Source organism: Haemorhous mexicanus, chromosome Z (assembly GCF_027477595.1).
Source record: "Haemorhous mexicanus isolate bHaeMex1 chromosome Z, bHaeMex1.pri, whole genome shotgun sequence".
Classification (NCBI taxonomy): domain Eukaryota; kingdom Metazoa; phylum Chordata; class Aves; order Passeriformes; family Fringillidae; genus Haemorhous; species Haemorhous mexicanus.
In genome coordinates, this window is record NC_082381.1 from 2736513 (window position 1) to 2761503 (window position 24991).

Sequence of the window (24991 nt, forward strand, 5' to 3'; positions counted from 1 at the left end):
AAAAAAGCAAATACCTTCTGTTCCTGGACTAATATCTTTCTAGTAGATAAGCAGTGCTTACCTTCAGTTTAATTTCAGCCAAAGTAATTGGCAAATGTAAGTATTCAGTACTTACATTTGTTTGTAAGTATTCATATGTTGGTTGAAAAGACGCAAAGTTTTACAATTACACGTGTTAGAATGATTGTGCTACCGGCCTTACAAAGAAAGTAGTAGAGACATACTGTCAAAGCCAAGATGCAATTGTCTTATTCATGCACCTACAGGCTTTTCTCTCTGTGGTTTAGTGACAAAGGCAAGTTAGGAACTGTCTCAACCCGTTTCGTGTCTATACAAGCAAATCTCTGTCTTGAGTCAATTACTGCTGTGACTCTTAGGCCTGAAGCTCAAGCTGTGCAGCAGAGCTGCAGTCACAGCCTCCTCCTGGGCTAGTGCAGCTGCTCATTCAACCGCGGTCCCTGCCCAAGGGCAGCTGCCATTCAGTGGTGCGATGGTTTGCAGTAAAACTGCTCGGCACCCTGCAGTCCTGGGGTGAAACTTTGAAAGCAATGGATCCGACCGTCATCTCCAAGATTTCAGATTAATGAAGCTGATTTGCAGTCTGCTATTTAGGCGCTAGATGTCTCCGTGTGCTATAAGCACACCACACAGGCTATGCTTACTGTGTTTTAAACAAAGAGGAAATCGCTAGAGGCAAAGTTAGCAGGGCAGTGTTCACAGACATACAAGTGACTTATCACTTAGACTTCATCTGTTTGGAATATTCCCAACGAAATAACTATGTTGGGAAATGCTTGTATTTCCCGAAGCATTTCATTGAAGCATCTTGAATCTAATCAGGGCACGCTTTTTTTTTTTTTTCCCCTTTCTTTTTTATTTTATTTTTTTTTTTTAATTTTTTCCCCCCTTCTACTGGCTCATTAGTAATGAATGTGGCCCAACCTTGCTGCGCGGAAATGGTGGGAGGTCCCAAACTTAAGAGAAGCCCGTCGTCAGATTTGCATCAAAGCTGACAGCCTGAGGTGCCCTGAGGCTTCACAGATCTTGAATGTCCATACCAATTGATGCTATTTGCTGTGTAACAGCTTCAGGCAGCGGCTCCCAGAAATTCAGAACATTTTGGGCTTTAGTTTGATTTTACTTAAAAAACATTAGAACTCGAAACAAAATTAAAACAAAGAAACAAACAAAAGGAAATCAGAAAGCGGAATCAGGTTCTCCAGTCGGCTCTTTCTCCTGGTCAGACTGCCCGAACTACAACCGCCGTAAGTAACTCTGTTCAGCCTGCACGTACCGACAGCCGCCGCGTGTCTCTGCTCTCTGCTACTGTCGCCTCTCATGCGCTCCGGGTGTCCCTCCATCCCTCCCCGCTGCCCCCAGGACACAGCACGCTTGTCTCTTCCCTCGCTGTCGCCTGGCCCTCGTACCTCGCGCACATTCCACACTGCCCAGGCAGCACCTGCGCGTTTTTAACTGTGGAATTATTATTATTACTATTATAAGTATTATTATCATTTTTAGTAGTAGTACTACTACTGCTGTTGTTACTATTACTTTAACGCGAACATCGGCATCTAACGGTGTGTCCAGTATTTAAGCTGAAAATCAGCTCTTTTCACTCTGCCCAGAGGAGAGCCGTAGGTCATGGCACGGACGGAAAGTACTCCCCTGCCGCCTCTTGCCCCTCAGGCCCGGGTGCTGCAGGAGGCGGCGCCTGGGTCCCCCGGCAGCAGCGGGAGGGCCGGAGGGACGCAGTCCCTCGGGGAAGGAAGGGCCAGGCCCGGGCCGGGCAGGGCGGCGCCCAGGGAGCGCAGAGCCGAGGTGCGGCCGGGCCGGGCCGGGCCGAGCCGGACGAGGGGCGGCCCTGCTCCTCCCCTGGCGCGGGGGCGGGGGGAGCGCGGGAGGAGGGGCAGCGGCGGCGGGGCTTAGCCGCCTCCGCTCGGGGCTCGCGATCTGGGTCGCCCCGCGGGGCTTGCGGCCGCTGCCAGTTGCGTAAGGGCGGCAGCCGAGGCGGGGAGCGGTGGAGTTGGCGAGCAGCCGGCGGTCTCCCGCCGTGTCCGGGGCGGGGAGCACTATGCCGCCGCCCTGAGCGCGCCGCCGCCGCCCCGAGCGCGCCGCCGCGCCGGGCCCAGGTGAGAGCGCGTCCGGCCCGGCTGGGGCCAGCGCGGGGCCGGGCCGTGTCGGGCCGGCTGGGGCGCGGGCCAAGCCGCCGCGCCCGGCCGGCCGGGCTCCGCCGCACTGGCCTCTTTTGTTCCCGGGGCCGGCGGGAGGGGAGGGAAGGAGGGAGCAGAGGGAGGGAAGGAGGGAGCGGGGGCGGCAGCAGCAGCAGCCGGCGGCGGGGCGGGGAGCGCCGGGCGGCAGCCGGCGGCGGGCGCGGCCGCCCTGAGGAGCCGCCCGGGGGCCGCGCGTGCCCGGCAGGTGTGGGCCTCGCGCCGCTGGCGGGGCCGCGGCAGGTGCGGCGGCGGGGCCGCGCTCCCGGGGCCGCGGCTTTGTTGGCGCGCCCGGTCCCATGCTGCCGCGATCGCGGTGGGGAGCGAGCGGGCTTGGGTCCGCATCGCGGCGTCACTGCGTTGGGACTTGTCACAGGCATCGCCGGGTGCTTGGGCTGTCGTGGAATGCCGTCCTTGTGACTGATAACCAACAGCTGCTTCACTTGCCCAGAGGCACGGAAGAAACAGTGAGAGCTGTACATCACCGCAGCGCGTCTAAGAAATGAGGGTGTGCAGCGATTAATGCACTGCATTTGTGCTACATCACAGCTAGATGAGGGCTGTGTGCTGAAGACAATGCCCTTGTTGGTACTTAAGTGTGTATTTAGTGATACGGTTTCCTTGAAAGGGAAGAGATTTTATATTTCTGAAAGCAGAATAGCAGCTGTGGCTCGACAAAGACAATGTAATAAGGAGGGTAAAGTAGTACTTGGTACTTTTTTGTGGCATTAGTCTGTTTTCATGAATCACAGAAAAAGATTTGCAGTGGCTTAGCTACTGATGTGAAATGGCCCATGGGGAACAGTAAGGAGAAAGGGAGGTTCATCTTTGTTCTTAGGAGTCTGCAGCTCTTCGAGGTGCTTTGTCTACATGGATTGTGAACACTGCCTGCACAAATGTGAACTCTTCTGCCAGATCAAGTTTTTTGGTCTGCTCCTCCTGCATTCTCTCTTCTAATACAGCATCTAGCAGACTGTGCTGGGGACTTGAGCTAGGCAGGGAGGTCAGAGAAATAAGTTATATGTAAAGCATGAGAAATGCCCCAAATACAAAGGGATTCAGGAATAAGAAAGGGAGTGTGGAGGGGAAAAGGACAAAGTCAAGGGGACTTGTGAGGTCTGTGCTAAAAGGAGTGTCTTCTGGAGTTCAGTGTATGGTCTCAGCAGGAGCTGTGGTGTGTGCTGTTTTGAGATGGGGATGTTTTCCAGTGGCACATTTTGGGTTTTTTAATGACAGATATTAACTCATTGCTCTAGCGGTATTTTTTGGGGAAAGTAGTGTTAAGGATTGGCTGGAAGCTTTTAGCCAGTTCATCTGACTTGTTGCTAGTTGTTAGAGACACTAACTAGTAGAGGATGGTGGCCCCTGTGTGTAAAAACCATTGTTTACAGAAGGGCCTATGAAATCCTCTGAACATTTCCTAGCTGTTACAGGTCCTGTGACTGGAAGCTACCTTTTGGTGGTACAGTTCACTTTTCTTCCAAGTTTACAAACCAGGGGACCAAAAAAAGGTTGTTTTTGCTTTAAGGCAAGAATATAAAATTAGGTAGAACACAAGTTATGGGACTGCTTTGGTTATTTTACAGCTTTTTGGTTTTTTTTTGGTGTTTGTTGTTTTTTTTTTTTTTTTTTTTTTTTTTTTTTTTTTTTTTTTTTTTTTTAGTTTGAGTTGATCCAGATTTGAGTAGCTTGTACTTCAGAGGAAGTTAGGAGGTTTATTTCCTTAAGTAATGACCGGAGGCAGTGAGATAGGTGCTTTTCAGTCTTATTTAAATACTTCAAAACAACATTCTTACCACCGAGGCTGTGAAGAAATGTCTGCATGCCTTGGACAGTTGGGACTAGAAATGTTATTTAATTATGGATAACTTTAAACGTGCTTTATATACAAAGGACTGTCATTAGCTTCCTTCATTATATGTCCAGTGTGTTTCAGGAGTTTTATTAAACAGTTTTAGCATACTGTTTTTGTATGTTTTGAGGTACATCCAGCTTATTGCTGTGGAAGTCTTGTTTGCAGAAAATGAACAGTGACTCAGTTTTGTTTATCTTACTTGTTGAGTAGGATGGAGCTGTTTGCTTCTGTACCTGTGGGAAGGCTCTATCTACTCTCTGTGCCAGGATTGGAGCTCCATCTCCTCTTGATTCTGCCTTGTACTGGAGCTGGGGGGAGCTGGGGAGGAGAGGGAACCTGGTCCCCATTGTCTGCTGGAGGCTGATGCTGCAGCCTCCACAGCTGTGAGGGCACACTGTGCTACCTCTGCCCTGTGGCTGAAGGAGCTCCTTGGCTGAGGGGCCACGTTGTGCGTCACTTCAGGGAGAGCTGTCCCACAGTGCTTGCGATGAACTGTTCTTTACCTTCTGTGTGCGTGCACCAGTGGTTTGAAAACTTCGGACAGAAATTAGTGGGAAAATTGTCACCTAGTAAATCTTGCTTTTTGTATATTAAAAAATTAAATCATAGGAATATAGTCTGAAGTATATCAGTGTGGTTTGCACTAGTAACTCTGTCCCATAGAACCACCTGCAGTGTGCATCAAAACATGATTAATTCTGTATTGTAAAGTGCAGTTTCTTGTTTGTATTAAGTCTAATCAGAATTTTACTTCATTCTCAGCTTATTTTTGCCAAAAGGTATTTCACTATTGATTTAATTGAGGTATTTTTAGCAAGACAAATAGGAATGAATTATTTGTAGATGTGGGTGTAGAAATCCACAGAAATATTTTCGTGGAATAGTAATACTGAGAAAGTGAAAAAAGGAGTAGAAAAGTTGAGCAAAGATGTGAGGGAGAAAAGTGATATATTTGCCAATATGGAAAGAAAATCCTGAAGGCCTTAAAGAATGCATACTTTAGAACTTGTAACTGATTTTATTGCTTTGTTGTGAAGTAGGTTAACGGAGGGGATGTGCTAGTAGCTCTTCTATCTTTTTAGCACATGGGATTAAGAAGAACATGTGAAAAAGAATAGTGCAGTCATGTAAGATGACTAGCTATACCTGGCAGGATGTTGCAGTACTTGGCAGTAGGGTGTAGAGTTCTTGGAGTTTCCTAGAACGGAATTCACTGTAGGTGAGCCAAAATACGAGTGTAGCCACCAGCTCAGTAGAAAGCATACCTAATGGTGGATTACAGGGCTTTGTTTTGCTGTTTAAAGATTGAGATTTTGATGTTTTGTGGTATCTCAGATATGCTGTTTCTGTTTTTACAAAAGGAAAATTATATAGCATGTTTTTTCTTTACAAAATTCTACAAAGATATCATGTTGTATAAGTTAAGTTACTCTTCCTTTTTCACTGGGCTCTTAACTCAGGTAGTTCTGTGATTTCTGAGATGCTTTGGGGCCATGGATTACGTTGGCATTCAGATACACAGTAGCATTACTTTTCTTTTGTTCATCAGTAGAAACTCTTTTCACAGATACACAGTAGCGTTACTTTTTTTTTAGTTCATCAGTAGAAACTCTTTTCGCAAAAGACTGTGCCCTTCTGAGTTAGGTGGTATGTGCTGTGCCCTTCTGCTACATTGCCACAATTCCTACAGCAAAATTAAAACTACTGTATTTCAGCTACTGTGTATCAGTGTGGCATATTAATGTAGATCAGTATCATATTAATGTAATCATATTAATATAATCGGGTAAAGGTGTATTTTGTGTTGCTGATCTCAGCAGGCAATTTCAGTGGCTGAGTTGAGGGGACTTTGATCCTTAGAGGAGGAGAGGTGATTTTGTAAAAGAGAAGGTGAAAGACAGGTAAATGAGGTAAATTGCAGAAGAGTGACCGCATCACATCAGGCCAAGTGTCCATCCAGGCAATTACCCAGGGTCTGACAGTGATAATAGTCATCTGGTTGAAGCTACTGCCTTGTGATGCTACTGCTTCCAGCTTGTGTTTCAAGGACTTCCTAAACTTGAGGCTGTGTTATTTATCCAAAAGTCCACAACTGAATTCTCTTCTGCAACCTTGTTGCTCCCTGAACCTGTGTAAATTCTTGTGTCTAAAGCATATAGTACTGAGACAGGTTCAGAGACTTCTGTGTCAGCTATTTTATTCCTCCTTGGAAAACATATGAAATAGTTTTTTGCATTCTACCAGCTACATCTGATTCTATGGACCTAGTGACATAGAGCCTCTCTGTTAGTCTTCTATCACCAGTATGAAGAGTCCTTTAGGGATTCAAAGAGTTCTCACTGGATGCGATTGGATGTGATTTGCAGCTCTTAATTAATTTTTAATACAGATTCATTTAACTTGGCTCATGTAAAGGCAAGACAAAAGAATGTGGGTGTGCAGCTGCAACAATTCAGTTTTTCAAGCAGCGTTTTTTTTTTTTGTGGTTGATGCACAGTTAAAATCTGCTGAGGCGGTCCTTCAAGTATGCAGAATGAGGGGTGACTTATCATTTACTGAAGATTGAGTTGGACTGAAGAAAAAATTCCAAGAACTTAAACAGTTTTGCCAAAGAAAGTGTGTTGTTATGCTGATTCTTGTTTTAAATATAACTTAAACATGACAACCCTTTGATGATTAATTGGTTATGTGAGTACACTCAGGAATGTTTTGCATATGTCACTTTACTGAATCTAAATATCGGATCTGATTCTTTTCCCCACTGCATGTTATTGTTTGCGCTTTCATATATGCTTCTAATGTATTTATAGCAGCTTTTCTAATTTAGTAATAGATATCTAATCTTACTGTCCTTCTCTTTGGAGTAGGATTGTAGGCCCAGTGATTCAAGGTAGTGCCAGAACTCAACTTTATCTCTCTGAAGTGTCCTATCATTACATAGAAAATATTCTGCTTTGGAGTCCTAGGCTGTAGCTGTTAGGTTGAGATTTGTGTTTTTTTAGAGACTGTAGATATCTCTATACTACTTCTTATTGTCTGTATGAGAAGTACTTTAAATGCTTTTCCCTGATTTTTATTTGGATTTTTTCCTACCATCTTATTCAGGTTACCTTAGGTGAGTGTGGCAAATCCATCACTTATGTGTGAAAGTTGTTGATGTAAGTGTAGCTATTTATTTACTTAAAAGTGGGCTTGTACTCAGATGCATCACTGAGCTGAGGCCAAAGTGTTCTCTGAACTAACCCTCACAATGTCCCTGTGAGGCTAGTGACCACTTTTTTTCCTCCTGTTACAGGATTGGGGCCCAAGTAATCTGTGACTCATGAAGCAAACTAATGACAGATGGATGACTAAAATGCGAGTTTCCAGTCCTGATCTCTTACACAAATTATTAAATATTTCATTTCTGAAAGTGAAGCAATAAAAATTATTCCATTCATTTTGCCTACTTTGGCGCATGCCATGTTTCCTAGTGTGCTCTTGGATGTGCTGTATTTAAGTTGTTGATAATTCACTTGTTTCTGTGTGGTTTCCTCCAGCAGAATATGCTGGTTTTTAAATAGTAAATGAAAAACAGAATAGACTTCCACCAATTTATAATTTACAAAGATAAACTGTGTCAAAAAGAAACAAAGGGCAGGAAAGTAGAATTCACTGGAAATGTCAGATACCATTTTAGAAATGCTGACTACAGTTTTCCGTGGCTGCTGGCTTATATTTCTTTGTTTCAGTGGGCAAAATCTGAAGTTACTACAGTTCTACTTGAGCAGACTGAAAATTGCAGTATCTGCTGGACAATTTAGAATTCTTGAAAGCTTACCTAGATGTTTGGTGTCTAGGAACTGGAAAAGAACATGTCCCTTCAGTTTCTGCAGTAAGATGCATATCTGCAGCACTACAAAAATCCCCAGGTTTTGTACATGAACTTTCTGCAAGATCAGATACTTCATCTGCTCCATCAAATGTTCTGTAAGTGAAACAGGTGAGTGCTGCAGAGCTTGTTCACACAAACTGTATCTGAAGGACAAAAGCCCACTTGTCATTGGAGCAGGGAGCCATTTTTGTTGTACAAATACCCTCTGGTCTGTCTCATCCTTAATGGTGATCTGCCAAACACCTGCACCAGAGGTGAGAAATGAAATTCATGGCTCTCCTGTATGCTGTCAGCTGTGGACATGAGAGTGGTTTTACTTGACCATAATGTCATACTTATTCCCACAGACAAGTTATATTCCAGAGTGTTTGTTTACCACTTTCCCTTGGAATGCAATCTTTTCACCATCCTCTCCCCCTCACCTCATCATCCTTTCTAATCCATAGATAATAGCTTAATTGTTTTGCATATCACCTAAACATATGTAGTCCAACTTTCCCTACTTGTATGTGTTTGATATTTCTTCTGGACTGGAGAGAGGTTTGTGTTCTCCAAGATTTCATTAAACCAGCTGATGAAGGTTATTTCTATCTATAAGCCTTCTTTTATACTGTGAATATAATGCATGCTTTCACTTCTTTCTTGATGTGTGGTACTGGAGTGGTTCTGTGATTCTGTACTTTGAAAGAATTGGTTTAAGAAATATGGACCTTGCAATTTTACATGTTTTCTACATGCCAAGAATTCACTAAAGATTATCAGTTGCTACACAGGAGATTCAGAAAATCTCGTGCAATAGAGCTTATCCTCTAAGTTTCATAACTTTTGCCATTTGGATATCTCTGTTTCTTGCTGATTTTTGCTCTAATTTTCTTCTGAAAATGTGGAGCATGGGAGAAAACTTGGTGGAGGCATGTAGAAAACACATATGTGTCTAGATGTCAGTAGAGTTTCTAAAGGTTTTTTATTTTTGGAACTCAATTGAGATTTTTCAGGTGGTTCTAAATATTGTGATTTCCAGCAGTACTTAACTTAGCAGTGCATTTTACTGTGCACATATACTTTCCAGCTTTTGTATATGGGTGGAAAAGTAGGTTCCTTTCAATATGCTGTCTGTTGTTTTAGTGAATAGGTGTAATTTCAGAATGAGACGGGAGGAGAAAATGTGAAACCAGGAAAGAAAGCATGTGGGCACCCTGTCTGGAATTGTTCTTACTGGTGAGGTTGAGATTTGTTGACCTGGGAACTTCCAAGACACTTGAAGTATTGAAATTTGTAACTCTGTTGTGATTGATCAGCTTGAAGTTCTACAGAGGTCTACATGTCATGCTTTAGGAGCTTGCCTGACATCACATTCTGTTCAGTAATTGTTTCTAATTTGGAGCTGATTTGCACCAGGCAAGTACCTCTACCAGGAAAGCAGTAATAACTTTCGTGGTACAGAATCGCTAGGTTGGAAGAGACCTTCAAGATCACTGTGTCCAACCCATGCCCTGACCTCTCAACTAAACCATGGCACCAGCTGCCACTTCCAGTCTTCTTCTAAACACATCCAGGGATGGTGACTCCACCGCCTCCATGGGCACACCATACCAGTATTTTATCACTCTTTCTGTAAAAAACTTTTTCTTATAGCCAACCTTTATTTCCCTTTGTGCAGCTTAAGACTGTGTTCTCTCATTCTGTCAGTTGCTGCCTGGAGAAAGAGACTATTCCCCACCTGACTACAGCCACCTTTCAGGAAGGTATAGAGTGTGATAAGAGTGAGTCTCCTTTACAGTAGATAAAGATATCCTTCAGATAGAGAGCGAGTCTCCTTTTCTCCAGGCTAAACACTTCCAGCTCCCAGAGTTGTTCCTCACAGGGTTTGTGTTCCCAGCCCCTCACCAGCCTCGTTGCCCTCCTCTGGACACGCTTGAGCATCTCAGCATCCTTCCCAAACTGAGGGCCCAGAACTGGACACAGCACTCAAGGTGTGACCTCACCAGTGCTGAGTACAGGGGAAGGATGATCTCCCTGCTCCTGCTGGCTGCACTGTTCCTGACATTCCAGGGATGCCCTTGGCCGCCTTGGGCATCAAGGCACACTGCTGGCTCCTGTTCAGCCGGCTGTTGACCAGTACCCCCAGGTCCTTTTCCACCTGGGCTCTATCCAGCCACACCGTCCCCAGCCTGTAGCATTGCAGGGGGTTGTTGTGACCAAAATGTAGGACTTGGCACTTGGACTCATTAAACTTCATCTTATTGGACTCTGCCCATCCATCTAACTGTTCCAGGTCTCTCTGCAGAGCTCTCCTACCTTCCAACAGATCGACACATGCTCTCAGCTTAATGTTGTCTGCAAATTTACTACTGTGTTGCATGGGGAAATATTTTTTTGTTGTCTGCAAATTTACTACTGTGTTGCATGGGGAAATATTTTTTTGTGTATGTGTTTTCCTCCACCCTTTGCTCAGTCTTTTCCTTAGCAGTAATTATATACTCTAGACAGTGTGGTAATAGGTCAGCACTAGAGCTGGTGTAGTTTGATGGCCCAGATCAACAGAAGTGTGTCATTTTTTCTGGTTTCTTTTATTTTTAAGACCAGTGATCTTTAAAATGTGGTTAAAGAGATGCATGAATTATGAAGTAAGCAAACGTTCTGTACAACTTTTTTGGATGGTGCAGGTGTGGGAGTTTATTAGCATGTTCGACATGTCTTATTGCACTTAGCATTTGACAACACAGAAGTGTAAAATATCTTGGCTTTTTCCTCACTTTTTGGGTGGTGTCATGTGACGTTTTGAATTATCTTGTAAAATAAGCCAATTTCTTTTCAGGAAACCAGCCCCAAAATGAGTAACGGATAAGCATGCTACTTGCTTCCGAGCACAGTCATGTCTCAGGAGGTTCATATGTTATGCCCTAGCTGTACAGTGCATATGTTTCCAGTTTCTGACCGTGTGGAACAATGTGGGCTTGTATGAGAGTGTGGTTGCAGAACAAGTTAAAAGTGGTGAAGGAATACTTGAGGAGATGGGAGATGTTGCAGCCTGTTCAGTGGCTCACTGCTGTCTGCATGCTGGGGTTTGCTGTCCACATCTGTTTGCTCAGTTGCTCTGTAGACATATCCAGACTTGCAGATATGCACTGTTTTCGCTTGGAAGCTGTGCAAAATAAACCTTTTAATTTTTTTTTTTTTAATTTAAGGTAGTTTAAGCCGGCTTGGCTGATGTAACCAGTATGAGAAGTAATTGCTTGCTCATACTGTAGGAAGGGGTGCATGAGCAGAAACCTGGACTGTGTGGAGTTGCACTACTCTTGCAAAAGAGCCATATGCAAATAGTACAGTCATCCAGCAGATGGGTGGCAATGAAATATCTGAGATAGTCCAGATACATCGTGGGCTGAAGCATCTGAGATCCTCCAGCTGAGTCTGTGCATTGGAAGCTTCTCTCTTACTGATGGGCTTGAAGCACATGCTTAAGTGTGGCTCTGACTAAAAGCTGTGTTGAATAATGGATTTAAAGTCTTGCATAATACTGTGTTGAAAGCTGATGTGCAAAAAGTTTGGGAGTAGTGAGAAAGCAGCATTTTTTAAATGGCATGACAATTAACACATTTGTACAGATAGAGCTCTGTACAAATGTTAGGTAATTGGTTGTATATGGTGTGAGAACTTGACTGTTATTGAAAGCACTCTGAAGCAAGCTGCAAAGTAAAATACTGCACCGTTCTGTGTACCACAGTGCAATTGCAAAAGTGGGAGGTGTTCTCGTCTGGAACTGACCATCAGGAAGAGATGCCCAGATTATGAGTTCCTTTAGGAGACCATGGCACAGGCACAGATCAAAGGGAAACATAGGAACATTCAGGTGCATAGGAGTTTTCAATTAGGTATTTAAATAGTTCAACAGTTTGGGTATTTTGTTCTGCTTTTTACTCTGTAAATGCATTTGCTGAATAAACTTTGTGCTGTATTTGTGACACACAAACTGTATTCGTGCAGCCAAATAATTGCATTCTCTGGTGCATAACTGGCCATACAGACAAATTGCTATACGTGCTTTTATGTGGTGCACTCTGAAGGGTTCCACAGAGTGAAAATAAACAAGCCAATAATTTGAATCAGATTATCAGTCTGTCCTCCAAAAAAGCTAGTAGCTGCTCTACAGGACAGAAGACATTCTTTTTCAGTGATAGAATTTCAAATACCACATGAACAGGGAAGGAAGTATTGCAATGGTTACTCCTGTTTTAATGGAAAACTGTATGGTGAGTCTTTAGAATGTACTGAGTATCTCCTTATTGGTTTAGTGTAATTATTTTTATTTTGTAATGGTTTAAGACAGCAATTCTACCATCTCTTTCCCACCCATCCTTGGGGTGACTTGTGTTTTCACTTGAGTGAGACAATTGAAAACCGTTTACAATTGCCAAAATGAGGATTTCAAACAAAGCATAATGCTTTGTACAACACAAAATATGTTTGAAATATGACACAAGCATTTCCAGTGGCTGCTATAATGAATGTTTTTTGTTTGGTTTTTTTTGTTTCTTTAGAGGTCTGGCAGTACTTTAGGAGGCCTTGGTGGGAAGAATTGTGGGAAAATTATTTTGTAAAACTGTTTCAAGTCGTGCATAGCCAATCTGGATTCAGTTGCTATAGCTGAGTAGTTTAAAAACTTTTTAACTGTTGATATTACACTATAATGAACACTGTAATAATTTTGTCAGTGTCACAGAAAAATGTCCTAGCTGAAAAATTAGCCAAGTTTAAGGACTTGGGGTTTCAAACCATAAAAAAAAGAAAATCTCAATGCTGGATCAGATTTCTTAAAATGTTTAATTAAGAAGCCAGTCCAGCATTTGTTTAGCTAGACATAAATACTGTCTTTGAACTAGCTGAAAAGCTCCATCTCTACCCAGCTTTTAATACCACATCTAAAACACAAAAATTACTTTCACTTCTGAGAGGTGATAAGTTGAGTAAAAGCACATGAGGGTAAAGCAGACTGTTCCACAGTGCATGTAACTGGTTGGGCAGTTAAGTTTGACAGCAGAGGATTGGGTTTGTCAAAGAACAGAAAGGAGAATGCTGAAAAATAATTTGTTATAACAAACAGGTGCAAGAATCACTTCTGGAGGACTTGGAATAATTTTTGCACTCAGCTAATGTTTCTATGCCTTCATTGTCATTGTGCATACATCTGGAGGTGCATTGTCTCCCATGAAAGGGTAATCTAGCCTGTTCTATAGTAACAGCTCTTTTTCCTGGAAACAGTGAACTATCAGATTTTGCAGCATGTGGGACAAAAGGCTCCTTTGCTACTTCTCAGAATAAGATTACAGTTGTCACATTGCTCCTTCATCAGCGTGCCTGACACTTCAGAGTGTGGCTCAGACTTCCCTTTGTTAATGGAACAGAAAGAGGATCTTTATACTCTTCCATTATCAGTAGTTTTTATTTTCCCTACACTTTGCTGTTTAATGTACACAACCTATGCCTAAATCCCCTTCAGGATTTAGTTTCAAATGTTAGGTTTCAGTTAATTGAAACTTAAGCATCCTTCTCAAAATATTTCATCGATAAGATGTGTTAATGAGGATTAAAAAAAATTATGCCAGCTTTGTGAATACTCTGTGCAACACTGTTGACTGGAAAACCGGAGAAAACAGTCAAATGCAGGTTTGTCTCTTAAACTAGACAAGTGTGGTGAGTTAGAGCTGCTGCCAAGTATGGGCCTGGCAGTGATGGCACTGGTATGCTTTCCTCTTGTTGTGCTTCAGAAGAAAGATGGAAACAATACTAATAACTGAAATGAAAGGAGCACTCACTTCTGGGTGATGGGTACAGAGATCTGGAGCAGGCATGTTGCTTCCAGGCTTTGTGTCCAAACCCAGGCATCTCAGCAGAAAAAAATCACAATAAGATGCTGAATAAGATGTAGGTGACTTTCTTATAGAATGATTCCTGATGTACCTTTGCTAGCAATTGAATCTTGCTGTGAGCAAATCAAGAGTTTTCTGGCTCTATGCACCTCAGCTTATAAAAAGTGTTGACTGAATTGCATCAGCATGGCTAGAAATAAAATAGTATTTGGTATTTTAATTTAAACAGCTTTTATGGCTTCCGGTGTAGAAGGCAGGCTTATCTTTTTCAGCTTCTTTTCTGTAAGGGAAAGTGAGGAGTTTGTTCAGCTTCTGTGTACAGAAAAAATACATTTACACATTCTTTGCATAACTGTGGGGAAGCAGGGGTTGCTAGCTTTCTCATTGTTCATCTGATTTCTTAATCTCATCACACAAGTTAACTGTGAAAATACTCAGTGAAAAATACCCACTGGAACTAGGAAGAAATGGTCTGTGCCGTATTGGGTCACCGCACCACATGCTTTTGAGTTTAATTGTGTTGAAGACACCTATATTGTTCCATGCACTTATACCATGGCAAGTGACCAGTAGCAATTGAGTAACAGATGCTTTGTAAATAGTCACAGCTTCAGTGGCTGTTCTTGACACAAGTGGCTTAAAATTGCCTTTTGCTGTTGTTTCTTTTTTTATTTCATGCATTTTGATCTGTATTCTGAAAGCCTGTCTCTTACTTTTTCCCTCTGTGTGTGTGTTCCAGTGACTTTATAACATGCAAGGCACTGATACCAGGGGGAGCTCCCCTGCATTCCTCCGTCCTCAGAATGGGAGCAGTCACAGGTCTTCAGGGTACGTCCCGGGGAGAATTGCCCCTCTCCGTCCCCCGCCGCCTTCGCAGAGCCATGCTGCAGCAGAATTTACCTCGGCGAGGCAGGAAGCCCAGACAAGACTCCCGTCCTTACCAGTGGAGCAGCACCGCCGACAGACAGAAGCCAACAGACATAAAAATACTCTTATATGTTCTGCCATTTCTAGCCTTTCACTTTTTGTTGCACTGGGGATTTTTTTGGGAATAGCTTCAAAATATGCTCCAGATGGTAAGTTCATTGAGAAAATCATCCTAGAAGTTATGCTGCTTGTGGACATAACTCAGTAATTCAGCATCAGGATTATTGTTGAAAGATAATAGGACACTCACTGTGATTTTAAGATTGAGGGAGGCAGAGACTGAAGGCAAAGATCAGCTCCTTTTTGATTATCAGTTTTATTATGTATGGTTTGATTTACTTACATGAAACAGAAAGGCATAGCAGTAAATAAAGATTAGTGGTGAGGAGAGAAAGAGGCATGAATATTTTATAAGCATAGTTATTTTTATCTGCAGAAGCTGTCTCATCTGTTCCCAAATTGTAGACAGAACTAAATCATGTCTGTTTCAGCAGTAACTAAGGAAGATAGTAAAAATCTGTTAAAGTAAAATAATTTGAAAATCTTTGAGAATCTGTGCTAATAGTATGTGTTTGTTTTGTTTATATGCACATTGGGCAGGGAGCTTTTTTGATATATTAGCCCTGATTTTTTGTTTTCAGCTAATTTTAGAAAACTGGGCAACTCTTTTGGAATTTGGAGAATCTCTGGAATGTGTCAGTGGTTTTAAGTCATCGACAGGTCATGTGATCACGAAGTGTACATCTCTCTAGTCAGTTACTCCTAGAAGATGCTATGAGGTGTAGTTGCTAATTATTGGTAGTACAGTTTGGAGTGTGGGTTGTTTTGATGACTTTGTTTGGAATTTTTGTCTGTTTTTAAGGCAATAGTCAGAAGCTTTCTAGCAGCTAAAGAGGATTTTGAATGGAAACTGTTGGCTACTGTAGTAACAGACTTCTCAGTGGCTTTTGACATAGAAATCAAAGAGATGCTGTTTCCAAAGTCAGTGTAATGCAGGCTGAACAAATCAGATAACCAACTGAAGGTTACAGATGACAGTACAAAGTAAATGCACATATCCAACTGAAGTGCTCTTTGTGGTAGCTTGCTGAGATACCTCCTTGGGTAAAGTTGCTGAGCTTTCCTAATAAATTATGAAGGAAAATAATAAAACCTTAGGGACTAGTAAGTGGAGGATCATTCCTCTTTTATGGTACATATTGCTGGTAGTGGGTACATATGCATTAAATACTTTTGTTACAGACAAATTCCAGAAGAGACTGGAGGGTGACTTACCAGTTAACACTCTGAAGTATTTCGGAGTGCAGCTAGGCTCTTCTCGGTGCTGTTGTGCAGTAAGACAAGAGTTAATAAGAAGCTCCACCTCAGTATGAGGAAGAATTTTACTGTGTGAGTGACCATGCCCTGGAACAGGTTGCCCAGAGAGGCTGCGGAGTGTCACTGGAGATACTCCACAACCATCTGGACACAATTCCATGCAATGTGCTCTGGAATGACCCTGCTTAAGCAAGGAGGCTGGACCAGATGACCCACTGTGGTCCCTTCCAGCCCTATTTATTCTGTGATACTGTGAAACCCTGACACAAGAGAAACTCCTACAGGGAGTACGGACAGCCTGGCTGATGTTTTAATCTTGCAGTATGGATGTTGCAGAAACTCCCCAGAAGTTCCCCAGTAGGTTGAAATGTTAATGTGCATAAACATGTGCATAATGTGTGCTCTGACCCAAGCACGCGTGGTACTGCAGCGATCGACACCAGTTCCACTTGGGTGTGCTTTTCTTCAGGAGTAGTTGGAAATCCATATTGTCAGAACTTTAAATAGCTGTTTAAAAGACAGTGGAAGGAACGTCACACTTGGTAGTAAATGCATATAAATTCCATACCTCCACCATACTTTCCCCAAAGGGAAGATGCTGCTTGTCAGCATTTCTGTTCTTGCTTATCAGCTGGTTTCTGTTTCCTTCATGCTTCTGTATTCCTGACTCATCTAAGGACCCCTGAACACTGGAGATCAGGGAGGGCAATGGAAATGCAATTTCCTTCCCCGTTTCCCCAGGCTTCTGATGCAAGGTTAAGCTGGGGAGAGAGAGAAAAGTTCTTCTGTCTTCTAACTCTCAGCTGGGCCTTGCCGAGGGTAAACAGGATCTTCAGAAAATTTAGCTGCCAAAGTCTTATAAACTTCTGCTGAGTATAATATAACACTGATAAATTTTTCCCAAAGGCCTTAAGAGTTCTAGACATGGTATCTAAACAAGTAGAAACTAACTATGTAGTTGTATCTTGAGAAGTGTTTGCTGCCTGTCTTTTTCTCCTGTCAAATTTCATATGCTTGCTCCATGAAAGGTTCTAGCATTGGACTTTTTTTTGGTCAGGATGCTTTCTTGTGGGTGGGTTGGTGTACTTTTCCTTTGCTACTTGCAGAAATTTTACTTCTACTCCCAGCTCTAATAGAAGCTACTAAACCCAAATGAATGCTGACCCATTTTTACAGAAATATTTTGAAGCAGAGGCTTCACTTGAAAAATTTTCAAGATGATTTCCTAAATTTGGCAAGGTCATCGCTACCTAACAGTTTTTGGTCTGTGCTTCTGTTTATTTAACTTTAAAGGCAGTAACTGTTATCTGTAAAATCTACTTGATAATTTTGGAGATAACATATGGTGAAGTTCTAAATATTTGATGTTTTCATGCAGCCCACCACAATTGCTAAGGGAGAATTTCAAAATACTTTTGCTAAGCAGCTGATCTGCTTGCCGGAAAGTTGACCCACTGTGCTCCAAAAGCATGTTTGCGTTACAGGAGTGCCTGGTTCTGATTCTGATAGCTTTCTTGCTGGATTGTAATGTACAATGGATTCTAAAATCATAATTTTTTTTTTAGTTACTGTTTTATACAACTACTTTCTGATTCAGCAGGAAAATATACGTTCACTAGATCTTCTCTCGGGTGAATCACGCTAAGCAGAAGTCATCAACTTGCTGACTCATGGTTTCCTCACACTGCCCTTTGCTACCTGCCAGGAAATTAGTGTTTCTTCACAGTTCTTGTGTGTGTGGTGTCTGGGGAAGAGGGATTAGGGACTCTGCATGAGTCAGGCAGTAGACTTGCCTTTATCTGGTGAATGCTCAGCAATCTTGCTAACTGCAGCTCTCCTTGCTTTTCGCCTTTCCCTCATGTTAAATTACATTTTCTAAAAGCTGTCTTCACAGGATCCTCCCAAAAGATTTTATTTTGTTTTTATTTTCATAATACTGCTTGTCTGCCTTCTGACCTTTCTGCAGTTTGCTAATTTTTCCCCACTGGTAGTCAAATCTTGGTTTATGTGGCTTTCCTGGGTTGGGAGGGATTTGAAATGTGGGCAGTTAATACCAAAGGAAAAAATTCTGTTAGCAAAACTAAGGCTGGCTTGTATTAAACGTGTGGATAGGTTTTGGTTTCTTTAGTTATTGCAAGAATGGACTGTTTCTGATAGCTTTTTTCCTCCAACATAGCACTTTAGAAGTGTGGGTGTATTTCTTCAGAAGATGGGATGTGAAAAAGCTATTTTGGCTGTTAACCTCAGTTGGCCTGCTAACATGTTTATTTTGGCAACTTTTTGATTGTCTTTTGCACAGGAAAATATCTCTAATATTTAAATTTTTTAATATTTATTTTTGATTTTGATAAGATATTCCAAGGAATCTACTTTCCAGTTTTTATAGTGTGTCTATGCTTCCACATTACTCAGATTTTTAATTTTTTAAAGAGGTAACTACATTGCTGTAACTTTGACTGAAATCATACAAGCCTGTCACTTCTGCTGCCTCTCTTTCTCTGGCCTTGTAGCTCTGTTTATAGCCTGTGTAGTGCCACGGCTTTCAGCAAGGACTGTGTCTTTGCTCTTGTGTAGTTTGTAGCCTGATATTTAAGCTCACTTCCTAAGGGGATACAAATGTTTAAGTTAGATCCAAATGTCTCATGTCCCTGCTCTAGCTAGTTAGGTGTCATACTAAATATGTTCAGGGTGTCTTGTCCCTTCTACAAACTTCCGCTGAGAGAATGATTTGAGTGCTTAAAAGTAAGAAGGGATCAGCCTTTCTGACAGGGTTGAGACCTTGAGGTGGGATATTTAGATGCTTTATAACCATGTTAGCCTAGTTAGCTGGCCTGAGGCTTCCAGTGCTCAGTGATTGCTCTCTGTCTGACTGCATTCTGCTTATCTCTTCTCATGTACTACAGGTGACCTAGTAAATAAGAGAAAAATCAGATGGGGTTCAGAAGTATCTATGGTCAATAATGTGTGGTCAGTAGTAGCTTAATTCAGTAAAAGAATGCCTTCCTACCTCTGAGACTTCAGCTGTTTTTCAGGTGTCTTTTTGGCTATTCAAATGCAATGACTGCAGTGTTGAAAGCACAGAAGGATGTGGGAGTCCTTTGTGGGTGACTGAGCCTTTCTTACTTGTGTTCATCCTAATGCCGCCTTGATTGAAGCAACGATGTTTGTTTTTTAAAAGTTGGATTTCACACTGTATTGCAGAGAATTGTCCTGATCAGAATCCTCGCCTTAAAAACTGGAGCCCTGGAAAAGATCCTGAAAAACGAGTTATTATCAAAAAAGGGGATTTGTTTCGTCTGAACTCAAATGCTATAGTACACTCTATAGTTATACAGGATGGAGGTATGAAATAGCAAGCTGAATACCTTGCTTCAGTGTCCTATGTATTTTTTACTTCTGTGATTGCACAAAAGTATGTTGAAACTTTCATCTTGCCGCTTATTGACCAGTTCCTATGCTTTTTTACTTTTCAGCCTGCTGCCAGATTGGGTGTGTCGTTCAAAAGATGAATTCTCTATGATGATACTCTAGTATCTTTTCAGGGCAGCATTGATGTAGTTTTCTGTGCAATACAGGAAAAAAAGATTGTTTAGTAGCCTGTTTGTCCTCTAATAGTAACTGTTGTATATTAGTAATCCTACCAAACAGGCAGAAAAAGAATAGGAATAAACCAGCAAATGCTTAGAAAGATGAAACATAATTGGTAGCAGCTACTTTCTCAAATATTCTTAAATATATGTAACAACATAACAGCCTAATTCATGGGTGTGAAAATAAATCTGTAATTTTTCTGTTGCTCTTTCTGCAAAACATGGTTATTTGGGTCTCTCTGAATTTTGCTTTGATGTACAGAAATATTTTGTTTTTCCTTTAGGTTTACTTGTTTTTGGTGATGATAAAGAAGGTTCTAAAAATATTACCTTGAGAACTCGATTTATCCTGATAAAGGATGGTGGAATGCTTCATGTTGGAGCAGAGAAATGCCGCTATAAATCCAAAGCAACTATTATTTTGTATGGGAAGTCAAACGAAGGTGCTGATGTGCCAGAATTTGGCAAAAAATTTATTGGCGTGGGCCCTGAAGGAACGCTGGAGTTGCACGGGCACCAGAAGGTATCATGGACTCTTCTGTCAAAGACTATATATTTCTCAGGGCTGGCCTATGGTCATTATGCATTTAAAAAGAATTTTTCCCGAGGACTAAATGTTAGAGTGATCGATCAGGATACAGCGGAGGTTTTGGAAGTGCTGAAGTTTGATACTCATGAATTTGCAGAGGAAAGCTTAAAGCTCCAGAACTTACTGAAAAATGGGCATCCTGGTCGCATTATTGCTATTGCTGTAGGAGATTCAGCTGCTAAAAATCTTTTGGAGGAAACCAGAGTGACTATTCAAAATCTTCTGGGAAGTAGGTTTGTCAGAGGATTAAGTTACAGGTAAGTAATTTATTTTCCCTTTTGTGCTGATTAAAGGTGACATGCAGATTTTGCTGTGGGGGTTTTGTTAAACTTTGACAATTCATAAAGTTTTCAGAGAGTTCTTGGTGTTGTACATAGTGCTGCAGTAATCGTATTCAGTTAGCAGTACAGTGCAGAGACTGGTGTCTTTGTGACAGACTTTTTTACTTAGTCAAAATTACTTGCTTTCACTGTTCTTTGAGAAATTAAACTACGACATACATAGGTAACAGTTGCTAGGTGAAGTTTTTGATTTGTATGACTTTGGAAGAGCAATGAGTGCATCTAAAGGATCTCTAAGGTTCCTTCCAACCCAAAATGGTATTTCTAAGGGATACTAAGATATCAACCATCTTATTCATACTCCTGCACTGTTGAAATAAAAGTATATTTCTTCTCCATTGAGTTCTCAAAGGAGCTGACCTGTCAAATTATGTTATGATAGAAATGCAGTTCAAGGTGTTTCTATGTCTTTTGACAATTCTTTTCAGTTGGTCAGGATTTGGATGGTGAGACAGTAGAAAAAGTATAACAGGATTTATTAAAGGAAGAAACTTACACTCCTCTTCATTGCTCTTCATTTAGTTGTTGCTAATGGCTTTTTGCAGTGCATGTTCTGAATTTGTCTTTGTGCCACAGGGTTGTCCACACTGCTCTGGGCAACACAAAGCAATGTGCCCTTGTGGCCAGGAAGGTTCTGGCTAGTATCAGCAATAAAGTGGCTAGCAGGACCATGGCAGTGCTGTATTGGGCACTGGTGAAGCCACCCCTTGAGTCCTGTGTCCAGTTCTGGGCCCCTTACTACATGAAGACTGATGTGCTGGAGTGTGTCCAGAGAAGGACAATGGAGCTGAGGAAGAGTCTAGAGTGTAGTAAGTCATGTGAGGAGCTGCTGAGGGAGCTGAGAATGTTTAGCCTGAACTAAAGGAGGTTCAGAGGGACCTCATTGTTCTCTACAAGCCTGGTGTGGGGGTGCGCATCTTCTAGGCAACCAGTGACAGAACAAGAGGATGTAACATCACCCTACATCAGGGGAGGTTTACAGCTGAACATAGGAGGAATTTCTTAAGGGAGAGGGTTATTAAGCATTGGAGCAGACTGTCCAATGAGATGGTGGAGTCATCATCCCTGGAGGTGTTCAAGAAATGACTGGATATGGTACTTGGTATCATGGTCTATTTGACAAGGTGGCCATTGGTCAAAGGCTAGACTTGATGATCTTAAAGGTATTTTCCAGCCTAAATGATTCTGTGATTCTGTGTTGGCAATACAAGTGAAAAGTATACTCAGTATGCTGTTGTTCTGCTGGGATGGTGTTGTATAACCTCTCTGTATTGTCCAGTGTTTTCCAGGAAATTGGTCATTTGGTTTTTCCGTTCTATTCTTATCCCTCACATGTGGATTCCAGTTAGTTTCCTCCCTGTGCTTTGGCAGAGGCGGGCTGGCGTGTCAGTCAGGATGGCATGTTCTGACCTCAGTTCCCGTCAGGATTACATTTATATCACTGGCTGTGTAAGCACAGGGGTGTGGAATGGAATGCTCTTGCCTCTGAAGCAGTTTGGCCGAAAGTGCCAGGACCTGGATGTTCTTACAGTAGAATGCCACTTCCTGAAAGCAGCAAAGCCTGCATGGCTTCACATTGCTCAGGCTGAGGTGCAGCCAGCCAAGCATGTCCTGAGAGGTGTATGTTTCTGGGGTTTGTCTCTGCCCATAACCTCCACACCAGTTTGTCTGAAATGTGGAGCATCATCTTGTAACTGGAAAAAAGCAGCCTTTTTTGCCTCTCTGCTGAACTGATCCTTGTCTGCTTTCCTTAGTTGGTATAGGCTCTGTAAGCACATAAAACTGTTTTGTTCTGCAGTGGAAGATAGGTAATAAGCTGTCCCTGATGGCTTGCTCAGAAAAAACAGGAACACTTGCTTAAGCCTCTAATGGTAGTAAAAAAGATGTCAGTATGGAGGCATTACAGCCCTCTCCCCTTCTACTTCTTCCTGCAACATGTGGATTGCAAAGCATGCATCAAAATAACTTTATTCTAAATGTCAGTATGTGAAATGTTCAGCTTATTTGCTGCTGCTACTAAAATATGGCCCAGTATGTACTATTTCTGTGAGCATGTTTATGCTAAAGTATTGTTTGGCTTTTTGATCCCAATCAACAAAAACATCAAGAAGGGTTAAAATAAGGGCATGTGGATTGAAGGTGAGTTTAATATCTGCCTTAGAATTAATCATTAGCAGCAGACTGCAGTCAGTGTCAGCTAGCTGACACTGTTTTCACTTGGGGTGAATGATTTAACTTTAATGATGCAAAATTGTCTGGCTTTTTAATAGATGATCTCTACTGCTTCCTTTGCACACATGGTTATGTCATCACAGTGCAGTAAAGGACAGCAAAATAAACTTGTTTTTTTGAACTTGGTGGCAGCTATCTGTGGTGCATGGTTCGTTTTCAGTTTCCAAACACACACACATGAGTGGTATATTGTATGGAGGTTGTGTAACAGCATGCATTTCCTTTTCTGGGTCTGAGCACCCTGGAAGATTCAAAGGCTGTTGCCTGTCTGGCACGGGGGTGAGCACCAGTGGCTGTGGTGTTGCTGGCTGTGTCCATCCCTCCTGGCCTGAGGAACATGTGGTCCCCTGGAGTCCTGACTGCTCCTTTGGGATGTTGCTGGCAAATGGCAGGGAGCTGTGGCAGGAGCATTGGCACTGGTTCCTGCTCCTCCTGGGCCCTGCTAAAGCTGTTTGGGCGTAGCATCCTGTGTGACTTTTGTCACACATCTCTAGAAATTTGCTTTTGGAAAAATGCTTATCTTGTTGAATGTTTTACTTAAAACGTGTATGAAAGCCCTCCCCAGTAAGAGCTCTTGATTGCCAATTTGTGTATAGGACACCCAGTTATTTTTAACCTTTTTTTCTCTGCTGTTACATCTGCCCATTTCCTTCTACATTTTGAAGTTGCACTTTAAAATTAATTTGGAAGAGCTAGGAAAAGGGTTTTTTATGACTTCTATACTCCTTGCCTTTCCTGGTTTTGTAAAGAATTTTTAAAGGGCCATTATATTTAAACATTTACTTTTGATTTTCACAGGCAAGCCTGGGCTTTAGTTGGTGTCATAGGTGGTGGAAATTCTTCCTGTAATGAATCAGTGAGAAACTATGAAAACCACAGCACTGGTGGGAAAGCTCTTGCTCAAAAAGAGTTTTTCACAGTGGATGGTCAGAAGTTTGTTGTGAGAGCTTACAGCGAATGGAATGATGGTAGGAAAGTGTTTTGTGAAATTTTACATTTGAGGGAAAAAGAAAAAATACTTCATATGCTGTTTTTTCACTAAAACTTTTGGTTGCAATTTAAATTTTTGAGTGCTGCTATTAGTTGTTTTTTCTTGCTATGGATGACATAGGAGGACACAGTTCTTCAGTACTACTCTATTTCTCACAGTATGTGAGCAGCTTAATATTGAGTCTTAAATTCTAGTATATTTAGTTGAAGATAGAAGTCCTATAAGTTTTGACATGTTTAAAATTTATTTTCATAATTTGGCAGATCATATAGATTTTAAATCTATGCTTCTGAGATGTTGATTATGGTACCAAAAAAAACCCAAACTTCAGAAGCCGAAAGAATTTTTTTATTTTTGTTACAATTTTTGGTTGGTCTTAGAGTGCTGAACTTTAGGCAGCTGTTCGGATACAAAGTTGAATCTGTGGTATAAAAAGCTAGAAGACCTGCCACTTGTTTGCTTTTTTTTTTTTTTTTTTAATTTCAGATACCTTTAATCTGAGTTTTTATGGGTAATAATCTCTCTCTGTTTTTAGAATTAATAAATGCTATTGTGTTTTCCTCAAAAAATTTTTTATGGTAGTTATAAATTTATTTGTTAGGCAGTTGAGCTATTTGGTACTATCCCTTTACTTTTCTTGATAGCCCCATGAAAATATAAAGATTTACATTAAAAAAAAAATCTACCAAAATACATTTTTTTTCTTACTGGTGTTGTAGAGTTAGGTTCAAGAGCTAGCAAAAGTGGCTAAACTTAGGCAAATTCATAACAAGCAGTGAAATTTTATGTGCGTGCCATTTAGTCTGCCAAACTGTTCTATTAGTTGTGCTTAAAAAAGAAAGTCCTCTGCTTTGTTTTCCATGTCCTTGATTACATCTGTACAGTTTAAAATGGCAAAAAAATGTCACTTGAAACAAGCAGAGGTAGCTGGACCTACCAGCTACTGCCATATGATAGTAGGGTTTTCTGAAGGAAAAAAAAAATCATAGTTTATTCCAGTCACCATTAGTTCTGTGGTTTTTCTTTGTTTGTTTGAGATCTAGTGAGTAAACAGGCTGTAAAGGCATCTCACACTGGCATGTTTGAGGGCAGAGATGTCCTTTAGAGGGCTTTGGGGTCTGCAAAATCTCGTACATATTTTGTTAGTATCTTCTTGGAAATTTTTCCGTATAAAGGTGAATGTAATCTTTGTTTC

At 41.6% G+C, this 24991-nt stretch overlaps 1 protein-coding gene across 4 annotated transcripts in view; it reads left to right on the forward strand.

Annotated features, from left to right (window-relative positions):
- The first annotated feature begins 976 nt into the window (after positions 1-976).
- CEMIP2 (cell migration inducing hyaluronidase 2) overlaps positions 977-24991 on the forward strand; it is a 51037-nt gene continuing 27022 nt past the window's right edge. Inside the window, exons 1-5 of one of the 4 annotated variants that reach the window (XM_059837075.1) lie at positions 977-1265; positions 14549-14885; positions 19255-19395; positions 19928-20489; positions 23604-23773. In XM_059837075.1, the coding sequence (XP_059693058.1) occupies positions 14561-14885; positions 19255-19395; positions 19928-20489; positions 23604-23773 (1198 nt within the window). In that variant the 5' untranslated portion in view covers positions 977-1265; positions 14549-14560. Of the gene's footprint in view, positions 1266-1975; positions 2133-2552; positions 2719-14548; positions 14886-19254; positions 19396-19927; positions 20490-23603; positions 23774-24991 lie in introns of those variants that run through there. The other 3 variants (XM_059837076.1, XM_059837077.1, XM_059837078.1) reach the window with 3 other exon arrangements.